The 23331-nt window shown below is 45.3% G+C and overlaps 1 protein-coding gene and 1 pseudogene across 1 annotated transcript; both read right to left on the reverse strand.

The window, feature by feature from the left end:
* Window positions 1-959: 959 nt before the first annotated feature.
* On the reverse strand, window positions 960-1664 carry LOC147673293 (N-acetyltaurine hydrolase pseudogene; annotated as a pseudogene).
* A 1790-nt stretch (window positions 1665-3454) lies between these two features.
* MRPL54 (mitochondrial ribosomal protein L54) lies at window positions 3455-23301 on the reverse strand. Its single transcript, XM_086947105.1, has 3 exons — window positions 23133-23301; window positions 11953-12109; window positions 3455-3758 (listed from the first exon to the last, which is right to left on the reverse strand). Exons 1-3 carry the CDS (start codon window positions 23254-23256, stop codon window positions 3626-3628), a joined length of 414 nt encoding a protein of 137 aa, XP_086803231.1. The 5' UTR covers window positions 23257-23301; the 3' UTR covers window positions 3455-3625.
* Window positions 23302-23331: the final 30 nt, after the last annotated feature.

Raw genomic sequence — 23331 nt, forward strand, 5'->3', positions numbered from 1 at the left:
GACAGTAGTGGCCAGACATAAAAGAGGGCGTGCTTGTGCTCAAATAAATGTGAAATAAAATTCCTAGCAGCAAGTTTCGTGCATTTTATTCTTGAGATCAATGATGTGGGAAACTAAAAACAAGGACGTGCGTCTATAGACCCAGTTACTGGTCTATCGCACTGGTGAAAATGGTCAACATGTTTCAGCCTCTTGGTATCTCTAGAGGTTTTTGTCAGGACCAATCGGTTAGGAGTTCATTGTGGCTCCTAAGATGAACAGGGGGGGGGGGGCGGGGGGGACGGGAGCGGGGAGGTTGTACTCACCACCCTTGTAATTAAAGGACAGATCTAAGGTATCTATACCTCAAATCTTGGTAAGTATTGTGGCATCGGGGCACCAACGAGCCGCAAGGACCTGTTGCAGTACTTCTGTTAGAACGACTTCTTCTGACTGGTTCCCCGGTTTTTTAAATGTTTCTTGTACTTTTATGGTTGAATAAAGTTACTTTTGAATATTGTTAAAACATTTTATGCATCATATTAGTCAGTATATGACAATATCCGTGCCCTTCATATTTCATTAGACTATTGTTAGCTTGGATGTGATGCGTAATAACATCCTCTCTTCATAGCCTTCATTGACTCATTTTAAAAATGGTTGTTCGACACAGGAAATCTATGGACGGTTAAGGAGTGCTTTGTATGTTTTTCATCTAAATGTTAACACTTGGTGCACATTACCAGGGTTGCTTTTAGCTTGAACAAATGTACTTCATCTTTTCACATACTGTTCTTTATAGTAATCGAGCGCCTCTGGATACAACTGCGTTACCATGTTATCATTCATTTTATTTATTAGTTTTAAAGGACGCCACTCCTTTGATGTAAGATATCTGTTCTGTATTATATTTGACTCAACATTTTATTTTTAAAATCAAATTAAGAACTTTCTATGAGGATGACTCTTTAACTAGGTATTCATGCACCAAAGAGGTTAGACCCCAGATCAGCCAATCCAAGCAGTTTCTTGTCATCAAACATTCTGTCAAGATGAGGCATGACTGTTTTGGAGATATCAGCACCAGATTCTTGGAGAATGTGGATTATCTGGAAAGGTGCGTCACTGTTCTTTCCTGGATGAACAATCTCTTAGCAGCCAAGTTGAATCTGAGCATGAGCAGCTGCATGAAGAACTTTTCTTTTGTTCTCTGTGATTGGCCAGGAGCAACCAATTTCTCCAATGACTCCACCCTTTACATTGGTTCCTCTGTTTACAACTTCATTTATTAGCACAGCTGGAAGCTCCATCAACACAGCATGCGTTTCTGTAGTGTAGGAGCCACCCATATATAAGGCAGCCCCGGAAAGGATGTGATCTCCAGTCTTTTGCAGCATCACATCCCCGCCGAGGCCGCTTGTGGTGTTGTTCATAATAGCTCCTACCCCCAACAACCTTGTAATGGAATGTATCCCCCTTTAAGTCTTCAGTCTCCTCACTCAGTTCAAGATTTTCTTTGTTGCTGTAGGATTCTGTTTCAGTAACAACAAGTTTGTCATCAGAATAGTTCCTGCTGAAGGGGGTTTGAAGAAACAGATGAAGGTCATATTCCAGTGTTCATGGGTCAATTGTTCAGAAAAGGGGGTGGTGATGGACAGAGTATCTGAATTAAACAGAACACTCATACCCAGTCAACAGATCAGGGCTTGATCCATCACGTTTTTTAGCTCACTGCACCATCCCAGCTCAGAACCTGGCTACATGCAAATTAGTCTGTCCCTGGCCCAGTGCATCATGGGAACAGGGCAGACCAAACTACCAAGCCAATTCTTTTACTGGGAAGGAAACAAGCTACCGGGGACCGGTTTCTGGCATTACAGCCGTCTTCGGCCCGGGTTGCTTGAATCCTGATGGTGCAATGAGCAAGGGACTCACATCTGAGTATACCCTTCCACGCTTATGGTGGACAAAACGATTCAGAAAAGGGGGTGATGATGGACAGAGTATCTGAATTAAACAGAACACTCATACCCAGTCAACAGATCTGGGCTTGATCCATCACCGGTCAATTGTGGCACTTGGCTTTCTGTGTCTGTTCTCGCCTCAGAGCTCCCAAGGCATACCTACTACACCAGGATGCCCGGGAGTATCCACGAGGGCCCGATCCATGTCTGATGAGCACGACACCTGTGTAAGATCAATGTACATACAATTCAACTAACTTGAAATATTTTGCTGTGAGGTTATTTTGAAACATCTTGCACCAATCTGGGACCTACCTTGCACATCCCTATACAATGTACTAGATTGTCACAAGCGCCTTTATGGCGAATCCAATAGCAGGGCAAGTTCTACTGGAACACTCAATCAGTCCCATGGATTCCTGGAGCACAGAATGATAGACTGCTCTCAGTTGTGGCTCAGATCTCAGGCAGGCTCATTCCAGAGAGATGAACAAGTCTTCAATGAAGAAAGAAGAGAATAAAAATATGTACCCATTTGAAGCGTGACCCAGGTGGCACGATCAGGTTCCACAGTTTTCTCAGAGAATCTTTAGGGAGGAATGCTGAAGGCCAAAAAACTGGGGACATAGGTGGGTTTAGAATCACTCACCATGGCTTTGGGTACCATACAGAAAACCCCAGGGTGCTAGCACGGAGAGAAACAGAACACGACTCTATGGACCGAAATATACGGAATGCTTGGACAGATGTTCAAAACTACAGGCTGCAGCATGGAGATGCAAAAGAGGACAGGCTGCCTGGACAAAAGCGGAAACTAAGGCTGCAAACCTGGGGAGAGAGCGCCAGACACTGAAGGTGTGAAGCAAGACGTTCAAGGGCCCTCTCTGAAGAAAGAAGTCATGCGGGCCAAGTGCTAGTGACTGGAGAACAAGCAACGCTTCTAAAAACTAACTGCTGTGGCCGGTAACTATTGACTTGCCAGGTAGTCCCAACTTGACCGGAAATCTCAGTTTCCCTCTATTCGAGGAAGCCTCTGTCGAAAAATGACACCAGCCGTGATTACAAGAATGTAAATAGCAGAAATCAATCTAAGATTACCAGGAAGTGACGTCACTGGCCTGTTTAACAGGGACGGATCATGCTGTCGGTGGTGGGAGAAGGACTGTGCAAAAATTATTCTAGGTTCTCAAGGTTTTAGGTTTCGGGAAAGGTTAAGTCACCTGCAAAGAGTTATAAAAAATGAAACACTTGTTTTCACTGCTGCACATTGTCCTGTGACATCCAGCTCCCCGACAGTTCAATAAGCAGAAAGCCCACCTTCTTCACACGCCTCCTTTGTCCGACTTCTTGTTAATACCTTGGAGGCTGCTTGTGAACTCCCTACTGTTGACAAGAACCCTTCACAAGAATCCAGGACCAGGGGACAAAGCGAAGGTGGTATAGCAATGGGTCACACAAGAGAACATGTTCCCTGGCAGTGTGGAGTTCAACACTTGAGAGATGAGACCAGGCCTTATCAAAATGTTTTATTTGTTTCCGGCATATATAAATGAATATTTACAAAGTGTCAGGGAAAGAAAGCACAGCTTATTCCACCTGCAAGGTGCAGGTTCTAGTCCATGTGCACCCAGGGTTCATCAAGGACCCCCTCCCACCCTCTCCACTGGGCTCTCGCCCCCATGTTAGAACTTCTTGTTCTTGCTCAGCTTGTTGTTACGCCACATGTGGTGCTTGCGCAGTAGTGCCCAGTACCGGGGGTCCTCAGGGTCCAGCTCGTCCAGGGTCTTGGGTGGTCCGAGGTGAACTTGGAAGAGCCTGGGGAGAAAAGCAGTGGTGAGAGTCATAACTGAGATCACTATGAGGGAAGGGAGAAGGGTGGGAGAGTCTGCCTGAAGTGCTAAGTGAGGGGTGGGGAAGTATGCCTGAAGGAGTGAAGTCTGGTGCAGGGGTGGTAGAGCGAGGTGGGAGAGTCAGTCTGCAGAGGTGGAGCGGGGTGTGAGTGCAAGGTGGAGGCCCCTACCAGAGGAAACAACCTGTGTAAGAGGGTACCCGAGGAGAATAAAGAGCCTGAGAAGGAGAGGGTGGCCATGGAAGTCTGTGGGGGCCAGTAAAAGTGGATACCTGGGGGCCAAGATCATTGAAAGATCAGGTGAGTTTGCAACTGAGGGCTGGGAGGGTAAGGGAAGGCAAACCAAGGACATGAGTGTCCAACTCTATTTCACGAGGGTCACATCTGTGTATGGTTTACTTTGCAGGATATCGCGAGGTACATACAATGGATGTAAATGTGAATAATGTTTCAGGCACGACTCCACTCCTCGCGGACTTGTGTTGGACATCACCGAGAGGCTCCGAGGATGTGAGCGCGTGCACAAGGTGTGAAGTTTATGTGATGAAGTGCGAGTACACTTGATGAGATGGAAGTATGCGGCGTGCCTTGGAGAGTTGAAGACTGTGGGAGGGGGGGGGGGGGGATGATACACAGGGCAGGAGTGAGTGTGTTTGGAGACAGCCCACTAGTTTTAGAGAGTCCTTAGCCTGAGGCTGGTAGGTGTCCATCTTGTGAGCTTGTATCCCCAACACTGAACTGTGTACATTCACAAGCACTGCACACTACAGTCAAAGGCCCTTTTCAGCTTTGAATCAGAGTAAGTACCCCAATACTCTCTTGACTTCTGCTACATTAACTCTGATCAAGCTCTTTTTCCCAAATTGGGCTTATTCAGGCTTTTAAAAGTAAGGGTGGGCCAAGTCCTGAGACTAGCAAATCTGGATAATATAGAAAAAACAGAGAAGTTCTAGTGACCCTGTGCAGCACAAGGACTACATTCCGGCTCTGCAGAGGGACTCCGATATAGCTGCTGCTACTTTCCTGGTGCCAACAACTTCAGGGCAGCCTGAACCAGGGAGGCGTGCTGGACCTTATTACTGTGGATGAAGTCTACTTTACTATGTCACTCTACGCAAGCGCAATGAACATATAGCCCACCTCAACTTAAAGCAGACAAGTCATAAATACCAAATCACTTTAATCTCCGGCATGTACCAACACTGCAGGGTTCATGCACCCAGGTACAAATTCAATGGATGCCCTTGAACTGCAGCGACTGGCACTGTACAGTGGGATGTGACCCTTAGCAACAAAAATAAAGGGACCTGCTAGAGTATTAAAACCAAAGAAGAAAAACTCATCTCTTCAGCATCTTTATCAATGTTCAGCAAGCATTAACAAAGCCAATAGATGTGCCTTTTGGATAATGCATGCCCAGAGAGTCAGACAACTTACACACATCTAACACTCATTCGCATGAAGTCCCTATGCAGGGCTGCACAGGCACCAGGAAGTAGTCACACCAAGGCTTAGAGGGAAACAGTAAAGCTTGAACTGAGCTAGTCCCGCATCACTGGTTGGGTGGTTCTCGATTACCAAAGGCGAGTCTTTCGGAATGGCTGGTTCTCGGTGTGGAGCACCATCTGGATGTTAGTTCATGAAGTAATGATTTATAAAAAGCTCACATGCCCGGCATCCAGACACCTGCTTTAATAACTGACTATGATCTGGTGGCCTATTTTGTACCTTAAACAGAAGAGCCCATGCTACCATCACAGCAACTAGGAGACATGCAAAGCCCTTTACGAAAAGCCTTATAAAAATCCGACTAATTTTCATGTATTTTACTTAATAGAGACTTGCTACATACAGCATCCTTTAATATGCTATTTGTTCCACCCCTGTAACACAAAACAGCAGGGAGTACTATTGTAGAACCGGGGGCCCGAATCAGCAGCTCTCTCTCTCTGGTTGCCAGCTCAAATGAAAATAGAGAGATATTTAAAGAGGTGGCTCAAGTTGCAAAATTCCTTTTTTAGCAACCTTGACTCATTAAAAAAAAGTTTATATGTGTTGTTTTGGAAGCATAATAACAGTTTCTAAATATCTGGGGGGCACATGGGTCTGTTCTTACTCTGAGAAGTTGAACCCATCAAAACCTACCTCAGTACCTTAACAGCCTGTTCCAAAGTGACTTAGAATATTTAAAAGGATCAGATGATGTCGTGTGTTGATCTGGACAACCATACTAATGGGAAACTGATATTGTCCATGATATTACCCGGCCCCATTACAGATCTTCGTTAAAGCAATATAACATGAAGTGCATTTAACCTTTTAATGCTTTCTTTATTGAGTTTCTATGTATTAATTTCCTACTTTTACACACACACACACACAAACACATATCACGTAAGTCTGGGTAGTTATCTCAACTGGTGTATTTATTGATTTTGCTTATTGCAGTGTAGTACAGATTTTACTAAAAATCCAACAAAAATATTAAACTACACATTAACAAGGGCTGACATAATGCTGAATATCTGTAACTTGACTACAAGTAGAAACAAACCAAGCCTTGCTTTTTATCTTCTTTTTGTCTCCTGCCACATACACTGCGTAGTATTCCAAAACAGTGCCTCGCTCCAATGCACTCTTGGGTGAACGCCAATTACATATATGATTATCCGATACCATACACACGTAAGTACCACTAGCAGGCACGGTCAGTGCCGGGGCAGTGTCATAGATGAGCAGGGAGGCATAGACACGGACCTCAAGGCAGGTAGCAGCAAAGCAAGAGCTGCCTAGATACAATCTGGAGCTCCAAGGCCCAAACGCGGCAAAACAAGGTCAGGCTTTTTAACATCAGCATAAAATCAGTCCTTTTGTATGGAACAAAACTTGGAGGACAATAGTGACTACGACACACAAAGTCCAAACCTTCAACACCTGAGTGAGGAAACTCCTCGCAAACCCGCTGGCCTAACACCATCAGCAACAAACACCTAAGGCAGTATATGTCCCAACTTCCTGCTCATGAAGAAATAAAGAAAAGACGCTGGGACCGGATAGGTTACACCCTCTGCAAGCCCACATCAAACACCACCAGGCAAGCCCTGACCTGGAACCCTCAAGGGAAAAGGAAAAGTGTAAGGACAAAAAACACCTGCCGCCGAGGGCTGACTGCAAGGAGATGTGCTACACCTGGAGTCAGATTAAAAGAAAAGCCCAGGACAGAGATGGCTAGAGGCCTGAATGCCTCAGGAGGGGTAGTAGGCATAAGTAACTAAGCAGGCATGGTTCCCGCACACAACATGCTTGCATGGGATACTACAAGGAGGCATAGATGCCAACAAGAAAATGCTTACTCCACAACACCAGGCACCAACTTCACCTGCTCTGTATCTAACACCCAAGCTCAGAAATAAGCATCTCAAATTCATGTGAATAATAGATTACAACACAAAAGGGAACTTGATACACTGGTAAAACTATAGCACACAGCAGGCACTGGAGAGTCAGAGAGCGGAAGGCTGAAAGCAGTTACAGGTGGACTGAAAGCCACTGCGGACGGAGACATATTTAAAGCAGGAAACCCGCAAGAAAGATGAAGTCGCAAATACACTGACACTGTGGACAATATGACATGAATTAAACTGTCAGCACGTGTACAAGTAAGGGACCATAAATTGTCACTCTTCATGGGATCCACTGCTTAGGACATCCCACACTGTTCAAATACCACACCTTTCTTAGGTACCTTTACAGCACTGCCACCTTATTAATAGGTTGAGCCTAGCAGACCGTGAAAGCTGTCTGATTGCAAATAACATATTGTGGGCTTACCAAGTACATACAGGGGTTTGCAGCTCATCCATTACTTGCCATTGGCTGGCTTGACTGACAGTCTTATTTGCTTGCTTCTCTTGGACAACTTTACTTTTTTCAGCCCATTCTTCCTATGGTGCATAGCCGCTTTACCCTCTCCTTGACTGGCTGTCTTCTATGCTTCCTCTGCTCGCTTTTAGGGAACTACTTATTTTCTTTTTGTTTAAATACACCAAGAGAGTGAATGTGTTTTCCAGCTGTCTCCCTTATGTACATTTCTTACCTCTCCAAATTGGTCTCTCGCCCAAGTGCTTCTCACCCTCCACCCACACCTGTGTTGCTCTTTTACCCATGTGCTTCTCCCTGTGCTCCATGTTGCTTTCCCCAAAGCATTCTCCCTAGCCCCCCATCATGTTGCTTCTTTCCTCACCCACTGTGTTGCTTCACGCCCCACTCGTCATGTTGTGTCTCCCCCACAACCTTCCCAACTTGCTCATATGTGTAATTTTTTTTAAGTAATTTTTTTGCTTTTCTAAAAAAAGTGACTGCCCATGGTTAGAAACATAGGCATAGCAAATAGGCAAAACCTACTGCTTTGCCAATGCTTGTAACTTTTGCATACTTGCACTCCGTTTACATGGTTCTAGTCTTTCAAACTAACAGTATATAATTATGCTGGTGATACACAAAGCATAGCAACAATAAACAGCTGTTAAGAGCACAGTACACAGCAGCTTAATAAGAACAAGCCGAAGCGGAACCAATAAAAACCGGAGGCCACTGTGCTTACGCAATCAGCCTTACATACGGGGACCAAACTGCTGACCGGATAGTCTGGTCCAATGTCCAAAACTGGTTTCCCAAGTTTGTAATCTCGAAGTAGTAGTCAAAAACATGTCTATGGATGCTCACATCTTAAAAGCTTATAATAGCCATCTTTGGTCCTTGGCTAGACTGTTTCATTGCTTTCCAAATCTCAATGTGGGCCGGCAATTGTAACACTTGTGGTAGGTCAGATACATTTCTCCAATCAAGGTTGTACCCATTGAGACTGGAAGCCCAAACGTATAACATTCTGCATTGTTAAAATGGAAGTGCTTTTTCTTTCCACAGTAGAGTCTTTACATGCCTGGGACGCTACTTCTTGGTCTTATGTGTAGAGCTGATGACAAAGATTACTCAAAGGGACCATCCAGTGTAGAGAAGAAAAGAAAACGTTCAGTCGTGCATCTCTAATAATCACCAACAATAAGCCTTCCAGAAAGTGCTTTTGTTTCCCGATGTCTGCTTGGATTTCGAGATCTTGTGAGACATCTTTCACTGCTGGGCCTTCTAAGGACAGAATTGTGATTTCATATTTTCTCCGATCTATGTTTTGAAGAACTAAGAGGGTTACCAACATACCAACTTTGGGAGCTTGTCCTACACCATCGCCTTCTGCCAGGAATCTTGGTGTCATCTTTGACACCTCGCTGACTATGATCCTTCAGGTAAATCGAACTGTGGCTACCTGTTGGGGAGTCATCAGGATTCTGAGGAGAATCGTCCACTATCTCTCCCCTCAGGCACGTAAACAGACGGTAGTCGCGTTGGTGTCTTCCTGATTAGATTACTGCAACGCTCTGTATGCAGACATCAATAAGGGCGATATTCAACGCCTTCAGAGCGTGCAGAACGCTGCGGCGAGATTTGTGTTGGACACCCCCAAGTCTTTCTCTGCCACTCTAGCCAGGAAGAAGCTCCACTGGCTCCCAATCCAGCAAAGAATTGTGTTTAAAATCCTTTGTCTGGTTTTTGGAGCGCTTCTGGCAGGACCCTCAGATGCCTTAGGCTCTCTGCTAATTTCCTACTCCCCTAGCAGGAGCCTTCGTTCCTCCAACATGAATCTTCTGTGCATCCCACGTAGTAAGAAAGTCAGATGGGGAGGCAGGGCCTTTTCCACCGTGGCCCCCCGTTTGTGGAATGCCCTCCCCTCCGACATAAAGATGCAACCTTCGCTGTCTCTCTTCAGAAAAGCATTAAAGACGTGGTGCTTCATTAAGGCCCATCAATAAGCATGCTATGTGGACATTCTTTTTTTTTGGGTTAGGCGCCTTGACGCCCTTTGGGCCAAGTAGCGCAATACAAGACGGATTTCATTCATTCATTCATACCTTACAGATTGAATTGGCAGCAATCCTAATACGACAATTCAGTGAAATGGCCTAATTTACCTGTATCTTTACGCACAATCGCAACTTAGAAATACAAAGGTGTTTCTGACCCTTTCTTTTATATGGAGATGAACCTCCACACCATGCTTATCTGCACTCACAAGGAAAGACTTTAATGCACAATGCACCAGTTGCACTTTAAGATCTCAGAGAAAACCCTCTGTTTAAGTAGCACAAATATAGTTAGTAATGATGCAACCACGACTGACAGGAAGGCAGTTTTAATTTTCAACCAGTCACAATATGTAGTTATACAGAAATTAAATGGGAGAAGGCACTTACATGCCAGTGATCAAATACGACAACAGCAGAAGATAACCAGCAGAGGGATTGTGTTATGAAAAGATCACTGGGAAAAACATTTAATCAGAAACACTCAAAGTACAATGAAATGAAAGACTAATGTCTACCAAAAAGTTCCATACATACTGATGATGTCTTCATACCCTACATGCAAGACCAGGAGGTAGTCCTAACACACATGTAAAGATGCTGGAGAATGTTGCGAATACAATCTTCCACAATCAATTCCACAAATTCCATGAACCTCAGATGCGGATTTGTGCGACCGAAACAGGAGAAGAATCGTATGCCATATATGCGATGAATATGAGCATCTACAACAGCACAGCTGCAAACACCCTTCATGAATTAAACACACGATTCTTATTAGTTTACAAATTACCAGTAAGAGAGCTGAATATGGAAACTTTTTTGGATGGGCGACTCTTCATCTTGGGCACCCACAAGTTTGTTACGTGAGGTGGGGGGGGTGCCAAATTCATTTCCTGTATAAGTTCCTGGTAATTGGTACCAGTCGTATCCAGGGAATGGGAGTTAAAGGGGTCACCAGGGCCTGAAGCACTGATTGTGCCACCCCGAGTTGCCCAAGTAAAAAGATGAAAGCAGTCCTGCCATTGCAGACTATATGAGCACTGCAAACTGCTCAAACTCTACTTAGCCCTCATCATGAGTGGCAAGGTCACAGCACTATTTATATATGCCAGTCACCCCTAGGGGAAACGTAGTACTGACCTCTAGCAATTTTCAGACAGCTAGTTTTGTCCCGGACATCGAAGTGACCGAAGGCTGAGCTTGCCGCAGCCAAGGCTTGTTGGCGGCCTGTCAGTCTACCATCATCTTTGTTTTCGACACTGTGCCTCGAGGGAACCCAGCTGTATCTTCAACCTGATGCCTCCATGGCCCAGTTGTCGAGAGTTTACATCCCCTTCCTCACCCGCACCGTCTAAGTGGTAAAACCAGCAACCGCAGCTCCCGTTGTTCAGCACAAGAGACAGCAAGGAATACTCTGCACCCTGGTCATACGAGCCAGGTAAAATTCAACTGACTGTCTGAACCCGGACATGGGACCCGCCTCACCTTCACACCCAGTGGTTTCCACTGAACTCGACCAGCAAGTGACTGTTTGTCACTTATCCATTTCCCCATTGACCACACAGTTAACGTTTTGTAGGAGCGAAATACACTGATGTCATTTTCATTTATAAACCTGTAACTCCGGTTATACTCTGCCGATGTTTATTTGTTTTGGTGTCTAAAATTATACAAAAATCTGCTTTATTTTTAATACATTGGTGTCGGATTTCTTTCGAGTTGTAACAATTGCATACCATCCATGTTGGTACTTTGAAATGCTCAATACATGTTACTCTAGTAAAGCCGGACTGCTCTGGGCCACACTACCAGGACTGAGCATGGGATTTATTAGTATGAATCCAATGACCTATATGGGTTAATGTGAAGTCATCATACTGTGAAGCATAACCAGCATCCCTGCATAATAATCCACTTTCCTATAGTGTATATAAATACCATAATCAAAAGAAGTCAGATCATATAAAGCAGATCACTTTGTGAAAACAACTTATGTTTAAAGAGATTCATTTGAAGTGAAGTAAGCCTAGGAGGGTTCTCTGAAGCTGTCCCGGGGATTCAGTGCATAGGAGTATATTTAGTGTGTAGCGTGAAATGAACTGTCAGTGGTCACACGTGCATCGTGCGTTCAGGCATGCGGTGCATTGGTGTGATGTGAACCACTGTATGCTGTGTGCTTCCTAATATGGCAATCGAACTCGCTCCACCCCAAGCCAGCATTCACCTACTGAGAGCTTACCAGTCAGGATATTCTGAATCCGTCTTGAGTGGCACCTCTGCTCCTTGCTTGTAGATGTTCACTCCCATGGCGTGCGTGGTGAGCAGCGCAGCGTCCTTGCATACTTCAGGCCCTTTCAATTCTTCTTTGGCTACACTCCTTCCTTTACCCTTGACCACTGGAAACAAAGTGTGATAGAACATCAATGGGGCTCACGGCATTGCCCTTTCAGCAAACGTGGCATCTAAAAGTCAGACACTTTCAAAAAGCCAGAAGAATTTACAGAGTCAAGGGGTGTTAGAACAATCAGTGTGGTTTACTAATGTCTGTTTAAGCATTGCCATACTTTTTTACGAGTAACAAATGCATAACTTTAACCTTAAAAGGAGAAAATGCCCTCTCCACTCTGCACACAAAAGATACATTTGAGTCAGCTGGCACTCAATACAAATTCCACCCTTACCAACTATAGCACAGACTCTTTTAGCATTAGAACATTTTCCAAATATTGTTTACCGTGTTTTTGATGTCATCTATAATCTGAAAACACTAATTTCTAGGTCTTTGGTGTACTTGATTAGGTCTCTAACCTGTGTGTATATCAAATGGAACCAGGTGAACAAAACATGCCTAGGAACTGAGGAACAGGCTAAACATGTAACAAGGTCTGCTGAGCACCCCTTTTTTTTCAGGCAATCCAAATGCAAGTATTGTGAGGAAATCCACCCTTCAACTGCAAAAGTAAGTTGGGACTTCTGTGGGGACCTCCAGTAACCATCTAAAGTATATTTGAGGTCTGAATCCTGCCTTAAAAGCACCTTATTTAAACATAGTTGACATAGCCTCTTGTTCTCCCCGATTAAGAGTGGCCTTGTTAATTCTGATATGTGCTGTAACTCCTGCTAAAGCACATATGGAAATACGAGTTTTGCACCAAGCAATGCACCTCTGCAATTTAGTGGAACAAATGTCCACTAAATACTGGTACAGGCACATTTTGGTGCACAAAGTGCAAGATCTGCAAGACATGCGTCATTTTTTTTTTAAAGCAAATTTCGTCATTGCTACACTTATTGTACCCAATAAATTTAGATCCCTGGGATGTCGCATTTTATTAGGTGCAATCGATAGCACATACTCCTCTAGCTCCTTCATAATGGAAGCCTTTGAGTTCAAAAGGCATAAATTGGAGCAGACCATGGATTATTCATAAAGCATTTCAATGGGGAGCGAGCCCTCACTGCAATCAAAATATTACAAAAGAAAACCAGAGACAGTATTGCACCATGTTGAACCAAACTCTGAAGTTGTAGCAAGTTTCTAACTAGAACCAACAAACTTCAATGAGGAATTTAAGCAGGTGGGTCACTATATTCAGATCATTTCACTGAGGAATTGGCATGGAGGGCTACAAATACCATGTGCATTTAACTGGGGAGCGGGAACACATTCTTACCATGCTATTGCATGTCAGACTGAGCAGATCATTCACTGTGCTTAATACATTTCCAAAATGAGCAGGAGCCAGTATGACGCTGTCCTCAAATACTCTTCAGTGTGGCTCTTTGGAGGCCAAGGAGATGAAGCAAGGTACAGATATGGCCCCACTACGTGAATGTTTCTTTACTATTAACCCACATTAATACAGTGTCAGAGAACGACTCACAAGGGGCTATGCTCAAAGCGGAAAAACGTTAAAACCATGCACTGGAAGGACCAGAGTGAATCCTACCTGGTCTTAGTGCAAATCAACCCTCAGAAAGGGGATATCTGACTTCTAGTCTGGGGAGGGACATGTCCTCTGTAGTGTCACAACATCAAGAGGCAAACCGTGCAGGAACATCTATCATCCGTCCTCACCCAGCTGTAGGTACTTTGGTCTGTCCAGTACAAGGGTTTCACTTTTTACTATTGACTATTTGTTAGTGTAGGTCTTTAGGCCCGACGAATGCCCCCGACCAATATTGGTGACTTAGAATAGGGCAGAAACACTGGTGATAAGATGATGGTCTGAGCCACTGTGCTCTCATTCCATTGCATCTGACCCTCCAGGATATCGCGATTTCCGCGAAATCGGGACTTTTGTAAAAATGCCGTGATTTTTACAGAAGTGCCCGCGAATTCGGCACTTTAGTAGAAATCGCGCTACATTTTTACAAAAAGCTGCCGCTATATTATATCCTGGGGGGTCTGGTTAGTGACTAAGCTCCGTGATCGACTTCCTGGAGTGCAGTCTGGAGCTATGCATTGTCCACTAGAATGCACTTACCCGCTCTACGGGACGGGCGATTAGACAGTGCTCGCTAGAAACAAAGAGTCACCTTTGACTGACAGAGGGAGATGTGATCGCTGTAAGTAAAGTCATTAGGGCTGACCCTGAAAGAATGGATTACTGAAAGAGAAACGCATGTGCGTGCATCAGCAAAGCGCCGGGGCTTATAGAAGTTCCGTGGCTATGTGAGCTCTGGCATGCATCGGATGGCGGCTGACGGTAGTGGCAGGCAGTCAGGATCGATCTCGATCTCTCTCTCTCTCTACCCCCCCCCCTTCCAGATGCCACGTGATACTTTCCAAAGTTTAAACCGCCCCCTACACCTACTGAATGACCATCATGTAATGCCTGTGGTGTCTCTGCCAGCCTTCCCATCTGAGATGCCTGGGTTTGAAACACAGTTCATGACTGTTCCTCTTTGCTGTGGTTCTGGAGTCTATAGATAGGCACTCCTCTCTGTGTGGGCACCCATCCTCTGTTGGCTCTATGCTCTTTCACTCTACCACTTACTGACAGCGTCTGTGTCCAGTCCAATTTCTCCTGCTCTCTCTTTCCTTCCCATATTTTGCCTTTTATGGACTACGTTTATTCGAAATGTTCTAGTTCCTGGCCTACTCAAAACCCTTGTAGATCTTTTATGTTTTTCACAAACCTGCCCTGCTCACTTATTTGTGATAGGACACTACATGCTCTGAAAAATGCCAACTTTTAAGTTTATATTATAATTGTGCTTTCGTCTGACAGTTAACGATGAATGATTTATATTTAATTACATTGTTAATGTTTGTATTCATACAATTTATAGTAGGTTCTCATTTCTCTTGTTCTCCTGTTTATGGGAATTGTCCATGCTGAATAGATGCAAACACACATTATTCAGGAAGGAGACTCACGACCTTTAAAGCCAAATGTGACTTTATTTCAGTTGTACCCTGCCTAACATTGCCCTCACTTCAATGTAGGTCAATGGGTAAGATACTTCTCCCCATTTCTTTTTCAAAATCTCCCTCTTTCCTGCTTCCAAATAGTGGCATGCATGTTATACTGTAAATCGATTTTGGAAAAGGGGGTGGTGATGGACAGAGTTTCTGAATGATGCAGAATACTCTTACCCAGTCAAGAGATCAGGGCTTGATCCATCACCGTTGTTTAGCTCACTGCACCATCCCAGCTCAGAACCTGGCTATATGCAAATTAGTCTGTTCCTGTCCCAGTGCATGATGGGAACAGGGCTGAAATGCCAGAAACCGGTCCCCGGAAGCTTGTTTCCTTCCCAGTATAAGAATTGGCTTGGTAGTTTGGTTTGCCCTGTTCCCATCATGCACTGGGACAGGAACAGACTAATTTGCATGTAGCCAGGTTCTGAGCTGGGATGGTGCAGTGAGCTAAAAAACGGTGATGGATCAAGCCCTGATCTCTTGACTGGGTAAGAGTATTCTGCATCATTCAGAAACTGTCCATCACCACCCCCTTTTCCAAAATTGTTATACTGTAAATGTCAATGCTGCTCAATTTAAATATCATCTCTTCTCCCTCAGCTATGGGCAGATGTATGTTACTACTCTCTCCTTACTACTAATTACTTGAATCTGTCACTCACCTACTGTCTGAGAAGGCACTGGCCACGGCACAGAAATGCTGAACTGCAACAATCGCCTCATTAGTCGGACAGAACCCTAGCCTTGTTCTCTATATTACATGAACTACTCGCACCAAGCCATAGTGTCTTTTTATATGTACTCGCCTTTCTGAAAATCTATATATTTCTCTAAAGGTCAATTTGACTTAAACATTGGCAAAGCCATTTTTAGTAGAAAGTGTAGTCTGGACATACCGCGTAAGTTTATGTGCAGTTTGGCTAGCCTCCCAATGGTTTGGGCTCATGGTTTGGGTGCAGGGTCTGGGCACAGAACAGGTACTGTGGCCAATGCGTGGTGCACGCTGCCAAAGGCCAAAAGGAGTATGCATAGTTATTGCTTGAGGTGCACATACTCTGTATCCCATATGACACTGGTTCATACAATGACGTCAGCAATGATGCCATTGGTGATTTCATATGTGATCTCAGTGAGGTCATCACGTATTATCTGAGATGTTTAGCCTGGAAATACCATGGGATCAGGGGAAGCCCCCTGCCTCCCTCCGATTTGGGACGGATAAGTTGTTGTTGGTGAAGACGCAGATTCTTGCCTTTGCAGATGAACCAGTTAATGACAAGTTGTAGGTTACGGAGGATTGCTGGCAATGGGGTTAATGGTAGGGTCTGAAATATAAAAAGAATGCGCAGGAGTATTGTCATTTTGACAGCCGCAATACGGCCGGACCATGACAGCCTGAGCGGTTCCATGCAGAGAATGTTGTGTTGGTCTGGGCAAGAAGGGGCCTTAGTTGGCTGCAAGTGTCTTCACCGGTGTGGGGGCCAGTAGGATGCCTAGGTATGGTATAGACAATTGGGCGCTCACCAACTCATGTGTTGGTAGACTGGGAGCTGCCATGTTAAAATCAAGTAGTGCACCAGACGTAGTGGCTGCAGTACTAGCTGGAAAAACTCCTGTACAGTGAGGAGGTGTTGTTGCAACAACAGGGGAAGGATGGGACGGGGAGCAAGATACAATAAAATATGGACAGGAAAGAAATATTCCTTCCTAGTTGTAGATTTGCTGTGAAACTGCAGCAGCCCATAATTGTGAAGCACACGCTCGAGGGAGACAAAGTGTCTACATTGTAAGTAAACCAAATATACATAGCTTAATGTAGTTAAATAACTAAAAAAACTAAGATATCGGTGTTTGTTGTAGGAAAAATGGCCACATAAAATGCCGCAAAATTGCCGCTAAATTTCCATATTTGTGCCGCTAAATTTGCTAATCCATGCCGCTATATCCTGGGGGGTCTGATTGCATAGATGGTTTTAGACACACTAGAGGTTACCACTAAAGGAGAACAAGCATTTACAATGCAATGGCCTCGGCAATATTATAGTTAGAGCTCTTGGCATTGCTCTTTTTTTATTAAAAAAAAAATGTTATCCCTAAATAAATGGCATTGTCATTTCTATTGGCAATAGCTTAATTTTTTGCATATGTGAGACTTATTGCATTAGCAGAGAGAGAGTGAGGTAGTGAGAGACAGAGTGAGGTAGTGAGATAGAGAGAGTTAGGTAGTGAAAGAGTGAGGTGGAGAGGGATGTTGTGAGGTAGTGAGATATAAGCAGAGAGTGATGTTGTGAGGTATTGAGATAGACAGAGAGGTAGTGAAAGAGAGAGTGAAAGTGAGTTAGTGAGATAGAAAGAGAGTGAGTGAGGTAGTGAGATAAAGAGTGAGTGAGGTGGTGAGTTAGAGAGAGAGAGAGAGTGAAGTTGTTATGTAGTGAGATAGAGAGTGAGGTAGTGTGAGAGGGGTGGCAGGCAGGTGACCACAGATCTCTTACCTTGATACTAGCTCCTATGCCTCGATGCCTCACAGTTTCCCGTGCCAGTGAGGCCGTGCAGAAGGTGACCAGCAGGAGACCAGACCCTAATCTCTTGAGTGCAATCATACACGGACAGCGGGGCAGAAGGCAAGAAAAACACGAGTGCAATCAGGGGGAAGAATCCATCAATGGTGCAACACTCGCCAACGAAAACAGTTAGCAGTGCAAGCTCGTGCAAGTACCTTTATGGAGGGAAGCGCTCCGCAGATAGGTATATGTTGCACCATGCCTCCGCTTAAACGCACACCTTGCTAAAGCACCTAAGAATAAACGCAAGCACGGATCCCAAGCTACGCATGTGTAAGCTGGCCTTGAGCATCCAATGCAAGGAGGAGCGGACGCACTAAGACACAGGCAAAGTAGGAGAGCAGTCAGGTACATACAGCTCTTGCAGAGCTTCACATGTATATGGCCCAGGGTCTTGCTTTCGCTGAGTGTATCCAGAGAGCGGTTAGAGAGGCAGCACATGCTCATTACACTCATTGTGTGATACGTCACAGCATTGCACTGATCACTGGAAGGTTGCATGCTATGCTGAAGCGATGACGGGCGACAGTATCTGGAGGGAGGGGGTTGTGAAGAGCATTAAATTGGAGGGGGGTACAGATGTTCCGGGGAGGGAATTCCAGATGCAGGCTCCACTATCACAGAAGCGCCCGTCTCCCGCGTCTGACACTGTTCCCTTGGTTCATCGGCGTGATCCGAGGGTTGGCAATGTGGCCTCAATGCCTGAAAGTGAGGGTCCTTCTAGTGGGCGGGGCGTAGAATCATGAATAACATCCTGCAGTGCACTGTCAGTCAGTGAAGGCTTCCCCGTCCCTTCAGAGCTGGCCCACCGATGCTTCCTAATTGCGAAATGAGACGTACTTCCCTATTTTGAGACATTTGAACCTTTGTGTCGAGTTTGGAGAGGGCATTGCAGTATTCCAAGCATGCAGAGAACAGCGGCAAGGTGTGTTTTTAAAGTAGGGGAGTGCAAAGTTTCTCTATGCAAGCATAGTCTAAATCAGTGTTTGCTGTGTTTCATATCCTTATGTATTTGTGCATTTTTTTCTCCGAGCATTGATTGGAGCTGGTAACTCACAAGTATTTTGGATGCGAGCGACTGGCATGTTTCCCTTTAGGCCGGTAACTTGTGAGCAGTATGTGCCCCAGTGCATACCTTGCTCAGCACAAATTAAACTGATATATATTGTGTTACGTATTTCTAGAAGAGCTGCCCCATGCACATTTTTTGTTCACAGCTGGTCTTGGCAGAGGCTCTCTAAGACATGAGACTTGTTCTTATTGATTTTTATATTAAGATTGTTGCAGTATTCAACCATCAGATTCCAAAACATTGGCATGTAGCAATAGCTGCATTTCTGAGCCATTTATCTGAAGGACATCAGAAAAGTTTAGATGTATACACTGGACGGAAGAGGTGCAAAAAGGAAGCCGTTTTACACCAGTATCAACCTGGAATGTTGTTGCCAGTTCACCTGGCGAGCTGCACAGAACCTAAATAGTTCTGTTAATGAGCAGTATCATAGGTGAAATACACTAGGAGCATATTAGGATGGACTTCTTCAGCTTTGACAATAGTTGTCCTCTATGGACTAGGATAAAGGCTTGAGAAAAGTCCGTGAAGGCCATCTACAGCAGAGTTCGTTAACTGGCAGTTTATTTGCAAATTAAAAAATAATAAATGTATGGGTATTTTTAAAACAGGCCACTCTAAAACCTTCTTGAATCAGTGCAAGGACGTTACGATCCTCTAACCACACTTTGACAACCTGGGTGAATATTTTGGTGAGAGATCAAGTCTCCTGAGATACCCACTATAACAAACAAGTCGGAACTATTGGCTTTGTCAATTGTGGTTAGTTGCATAAGATAAATAAGCAGCAGCAGCTTGTATTCAATACTGAAAAAGCTTCCACTTAAAGCCCTGGTGACACCGCAACAATTTTGCTGCGCTCTAGTTTCAAAAAGAGAAGGAAATTCCAGAGAGAAAAGGACTCTTTAAAGGATTTCCCTTCCCCTACAACGCTCACCTGGCAGGACGTCATGCCGTAATTTCACTAGTGTCTGTGTGAGCATGGGCATATCCATGTGCCTGCTGTCACTGCAGTCTGGGGGAAAAAATGGCCGCCTGTGCACAAAACAGCGGTACAAAAGCGGGTGGTAAAGAAGGGGGTGGTGATGGACGGAGCATCTGAACCAATCAAACACTCACACCCAGTCAACAGATCTGGGTTTAATCCATCACCGTTCTTTAGCCCACTCTGCCACCCCAGTTCAGACATGGCCATATGCAAATCAGTCTGACCCTGTGCCTGTGCCCGATAGAGACCCGCTTCGAGCCTCCCTTTAAAAAAGTGCCGGTGCTCAGCATCGGTGAGACCCGGCCCATTTAAAGCCCGGGTTATGGCTGGACATTCGGCAGCCCGTTCTTCCGGATGTACAGTGATAATGGTCGAACTGCTGCAGCCTTATGTTAAGTCCAGTTCTAGGGTGTTCACATCTGATCAAAGGAACTGATAATAGCTGCGCTACTAGCAGCTTCCTTCAAGTAACCTAAGCGGTAAATAGTATCTGGTTGTGTGTCACCAAGATTAGCTGCGGACCCCTGGCAGCTTTTGTTGTCTGAAGCAGTCACAATAGGTTAATCGAGGCCAGCAGATAAGTCAATAACGAATCAAACCAGAAATCTCTCTTCGGTTATACAACACTTAAGGCAAAAAAGTGGGAGGCATTTAGTTTCCACCGTTTGATCTGACTTACTAACGTCATGTTGACAGTCCGATCAACACAGTACGATTTTCTGACGCTATTGCTGTAGTGGGGCCACTCTATTTTTCAGTACAGATTTCGTCATGGACGTAGCCCATCACGTACATTTTTTTTGCGTCTCTGTAAATCACCGCGGTGACCCGATAGCATTTTCTCCGAGTCCTAAAGCTAGATTTTGAAAATCGTAGCACTGCACCCGGGCGCTGCGTGAAACCACGAGGATTAAAGTTCAATCACTAAACGCGAAGGATATTAGAGTGCAACGGGGCGTTGGTCGCAAGCAGCAGCAGCAATGAAGGCTCTGTGCGACGAGGAAGTGCCCCTCCCGTGCCGAAGGAACCAGGCTCGAAGAAACACCCACTCGATTTCCTCGACTGGGCACCTGCACTCCATGCATCCGGGAGAGAGGAAGGTGTGGCCGCCATTCCGGCTGCACGAGCTGTCCATTTCATGTCCTCGTGCCACTCCACGTGGCAGACGCACGACAACCGGGCCCCCAGGGGCGGCGCTCTGGAAGAAGCCGATACTAGCAATGCCATCAATGGGGGCACTAATCCATGGCCGGCAGGAAGTGACGACTTTCAAAGAGATTCATCAACCTGTGAATCCGTTTGTCTGAGTTACAACCAATGTATATATACGCAACACTTTGGCGTTACTATTCTGCAACATGCATGCAAGCCACCTTTTAATCACTGGAATAAGAACTTGTTTTATGTAGTGCCTCATACCATCCACCAGTCGTTGCTAAGAGCTGTAAGTCACCGAACTATTGTACCGATTTAAAGGTTCTCCTCAATGGAAGGCCGAGCGGCCTCACCGCGCTCCGTGGCAAGCTGTTCACTTGGCAGCTACTGTTATGGCTTCTCAAACAGTGCCCGTACCCTCAGCTAGCCGGCTATGGCAGAATGCAAAAATATCAAACTGAAAGGTCCTTCAGATTAAGGAGAGAGCGTGAGAATGCATCAATGAATGCCTGTGTTCATGAATTAATGACTTAATGCAGTGACTCACTACCGGCTCCCCCGAGACTTTTGTGCAAATAATGTAAACACACTCGTCGGAAAAATTCTCATTAAAGACATACAGTGGAACTGGTGCAAGACAGGAGTAGTCAAAACTCGAACTCTAGTCACCAGGCGGTCAGAGGCTTTCATCCCACTCAAACGTGCATCAGAGAACCTTAGGAAGGCCATTTACACGGAATTTCCATAGTCAAACCGACAGCAAACAAAGACTGGCGCGGCACTCAGTCGCTCTGATGGAGTGAGGTAAGTAAGGCATCTCTGAAACAGAAAGAGCCAATACGCATGACCAACAATTCAAAGAAGCTGCGCACACGGGAAGTCAGGCAAAGTCGCCTGTGACGGGGGCGGGGCTGCGTACGTGACTGGAAGAGAAGGCAGAGTGAAAGCGTCTCGCGACGCCAGAAGGAGAGCGGAGTCCCTCAACATTGAGCTGGTAACTTACAAATGGCTGGGGTTCTCTCGTTGTGTGTGTATGCATGTGTGCGACGGCGGGGGAGAGGGGGGGTGCACTAGTGTGTGTGTGCACGCGCGTGTGTGTATGTCTGCGGAGGGGGGGTGGGTGACTCTGTATGTATGTGCGTGGCCGCTTCTGTGTGTGTGTGTGTATGCGCATGCGTGTGTGCTTCCCAGGAGACAGCGCCTGGCTACAGCGCGCGTTCCAGTTACAAATCGCCTGGAAGGATGCGCGTGGCCGGGACTGTCTCCTGGGAAGCATAGTCGCTGACAAAAGATCTCCGGCGGAGACGCCGAGACCTAAAAACTGGTTACCTCTAGGTAATTTTAAGTGTATCTAGATCCCCTTGTCTTGTCCAGGAAATTATTTTATTTAAGAACTCCCTCCATGGGGCCAATCAGGAGGTCGAGTCCACCCTGGTGGTATTGTCCTACCAGGGTGGGAAGAGGTTGCCTATGATGAGGCATGTCGCATTCTGTGAGTGAGGCTTCCTCGTTCAATAAGATTGATCTTTCTTCTTCTCCTGTGTTTACCTCTTTTCATGCCAGAATCTTGGCAATTTAAAGATCAGTGATTTATATCTATTACACTGATATAAAAAGCACTGCATAGCCACCATACCTTTTTGTGTTTTGGGTAACGTTACCCTTCTCATTAAACAAACTTTTTCCAGTCCAATGGTTTTCTTTCCGATATATAAGATTAGTTGGGTTCTTGTCTTGTTGTACCTGAACCAATTTGACTAAAACACTAGAAGCAAATATTTTTATTACTAAATTGCTTGGTTGAGGATAGGTGTCCCTGATGACATGGACTTAGCTGGTAACATTTTGGCAGTCTAGGAACGCCAACAACTATCATAAGTAAGAAGACCAGATGCCTTCACGCCATTGAGGTACTACTGTTTTATTCATTAACAATGCTTTTACATATCATTGTCAGCAGGTATTTTGACAATTAAAATGAACCAGGACTACAGTTCCCACAATGCACTGAAAAAGTTACATCAAAACTCAGAACTGAAAAAGTTGTGTTCCAGTGTCCCTTTAATAAAGCTATGGGCTAATGCCTCCAAACACCAGTACAAGTTCTGTCTGACATATTCTCGAGTAAGTGGCTTCTCTGCCCCATCTCTAACGCCTGACCTTCCTCTCTCTCTTTCAAGGACCCTGCCCTTGTATCCCGCTAGCCGGGTCTCACCAGCTTTCTTGGCGTAACCCCTGGCCTGCGCCGCCCCTTGTGTCCAGCCCGAGGTCGCATTGAACCCCGCTGCCCGCAGGAGCCAAGCCGCCCTGCACAACAAACCCATGCCGGTAACGGGCATGGAGAGCAGGGAAACAGCGCTGGGGAAGTACGTCACTTCCGGGTAAGCAGCACACAGCACAACGGCACACTGGGA

This window comes from Lissotriton vulgaris, chromosome 12 (assembly GCF_964263255.1).
Source record: "Lissotriton vulgaris chromosome 12, aLisVul1.2, whole genome shotgun sequence".
Lineage (NCBI taxonomy): Eukaryota > Metazoa > Chordata > Amphibia > Caudata > Salamandridae > Lissotriton > Lissotriton vulgaris.

What these genes read in the sequence shown, in the direction of transcription:
- MRPL54 (XM_086947105.1), bottom strand. Translation starts at nt 23,256, where the DNA reads ATGCCCGTTACCGGCATGGGTTTGTTGTGCAGGGCGGCTTGGCTCCTG. An exon ending in GGGTTACGCCAAGAAAGCTG is followed by an intron (nt 12,110 to 23,132) that starts GTGAGACCCGGC and finishes CTTTGTTTCCAG; the next exon opens with TGGTCAAGGGTAAAGGAAGG. An exon ending in GATTCAGAATATCCTGACTG is followed by an intron (nt 3,759 to 11,952) that starts GTAAGCTCTCAG and finishes TTTTCTCCCCAG; the next exon opens with GCTCTTCCAAGTTCACCTCG.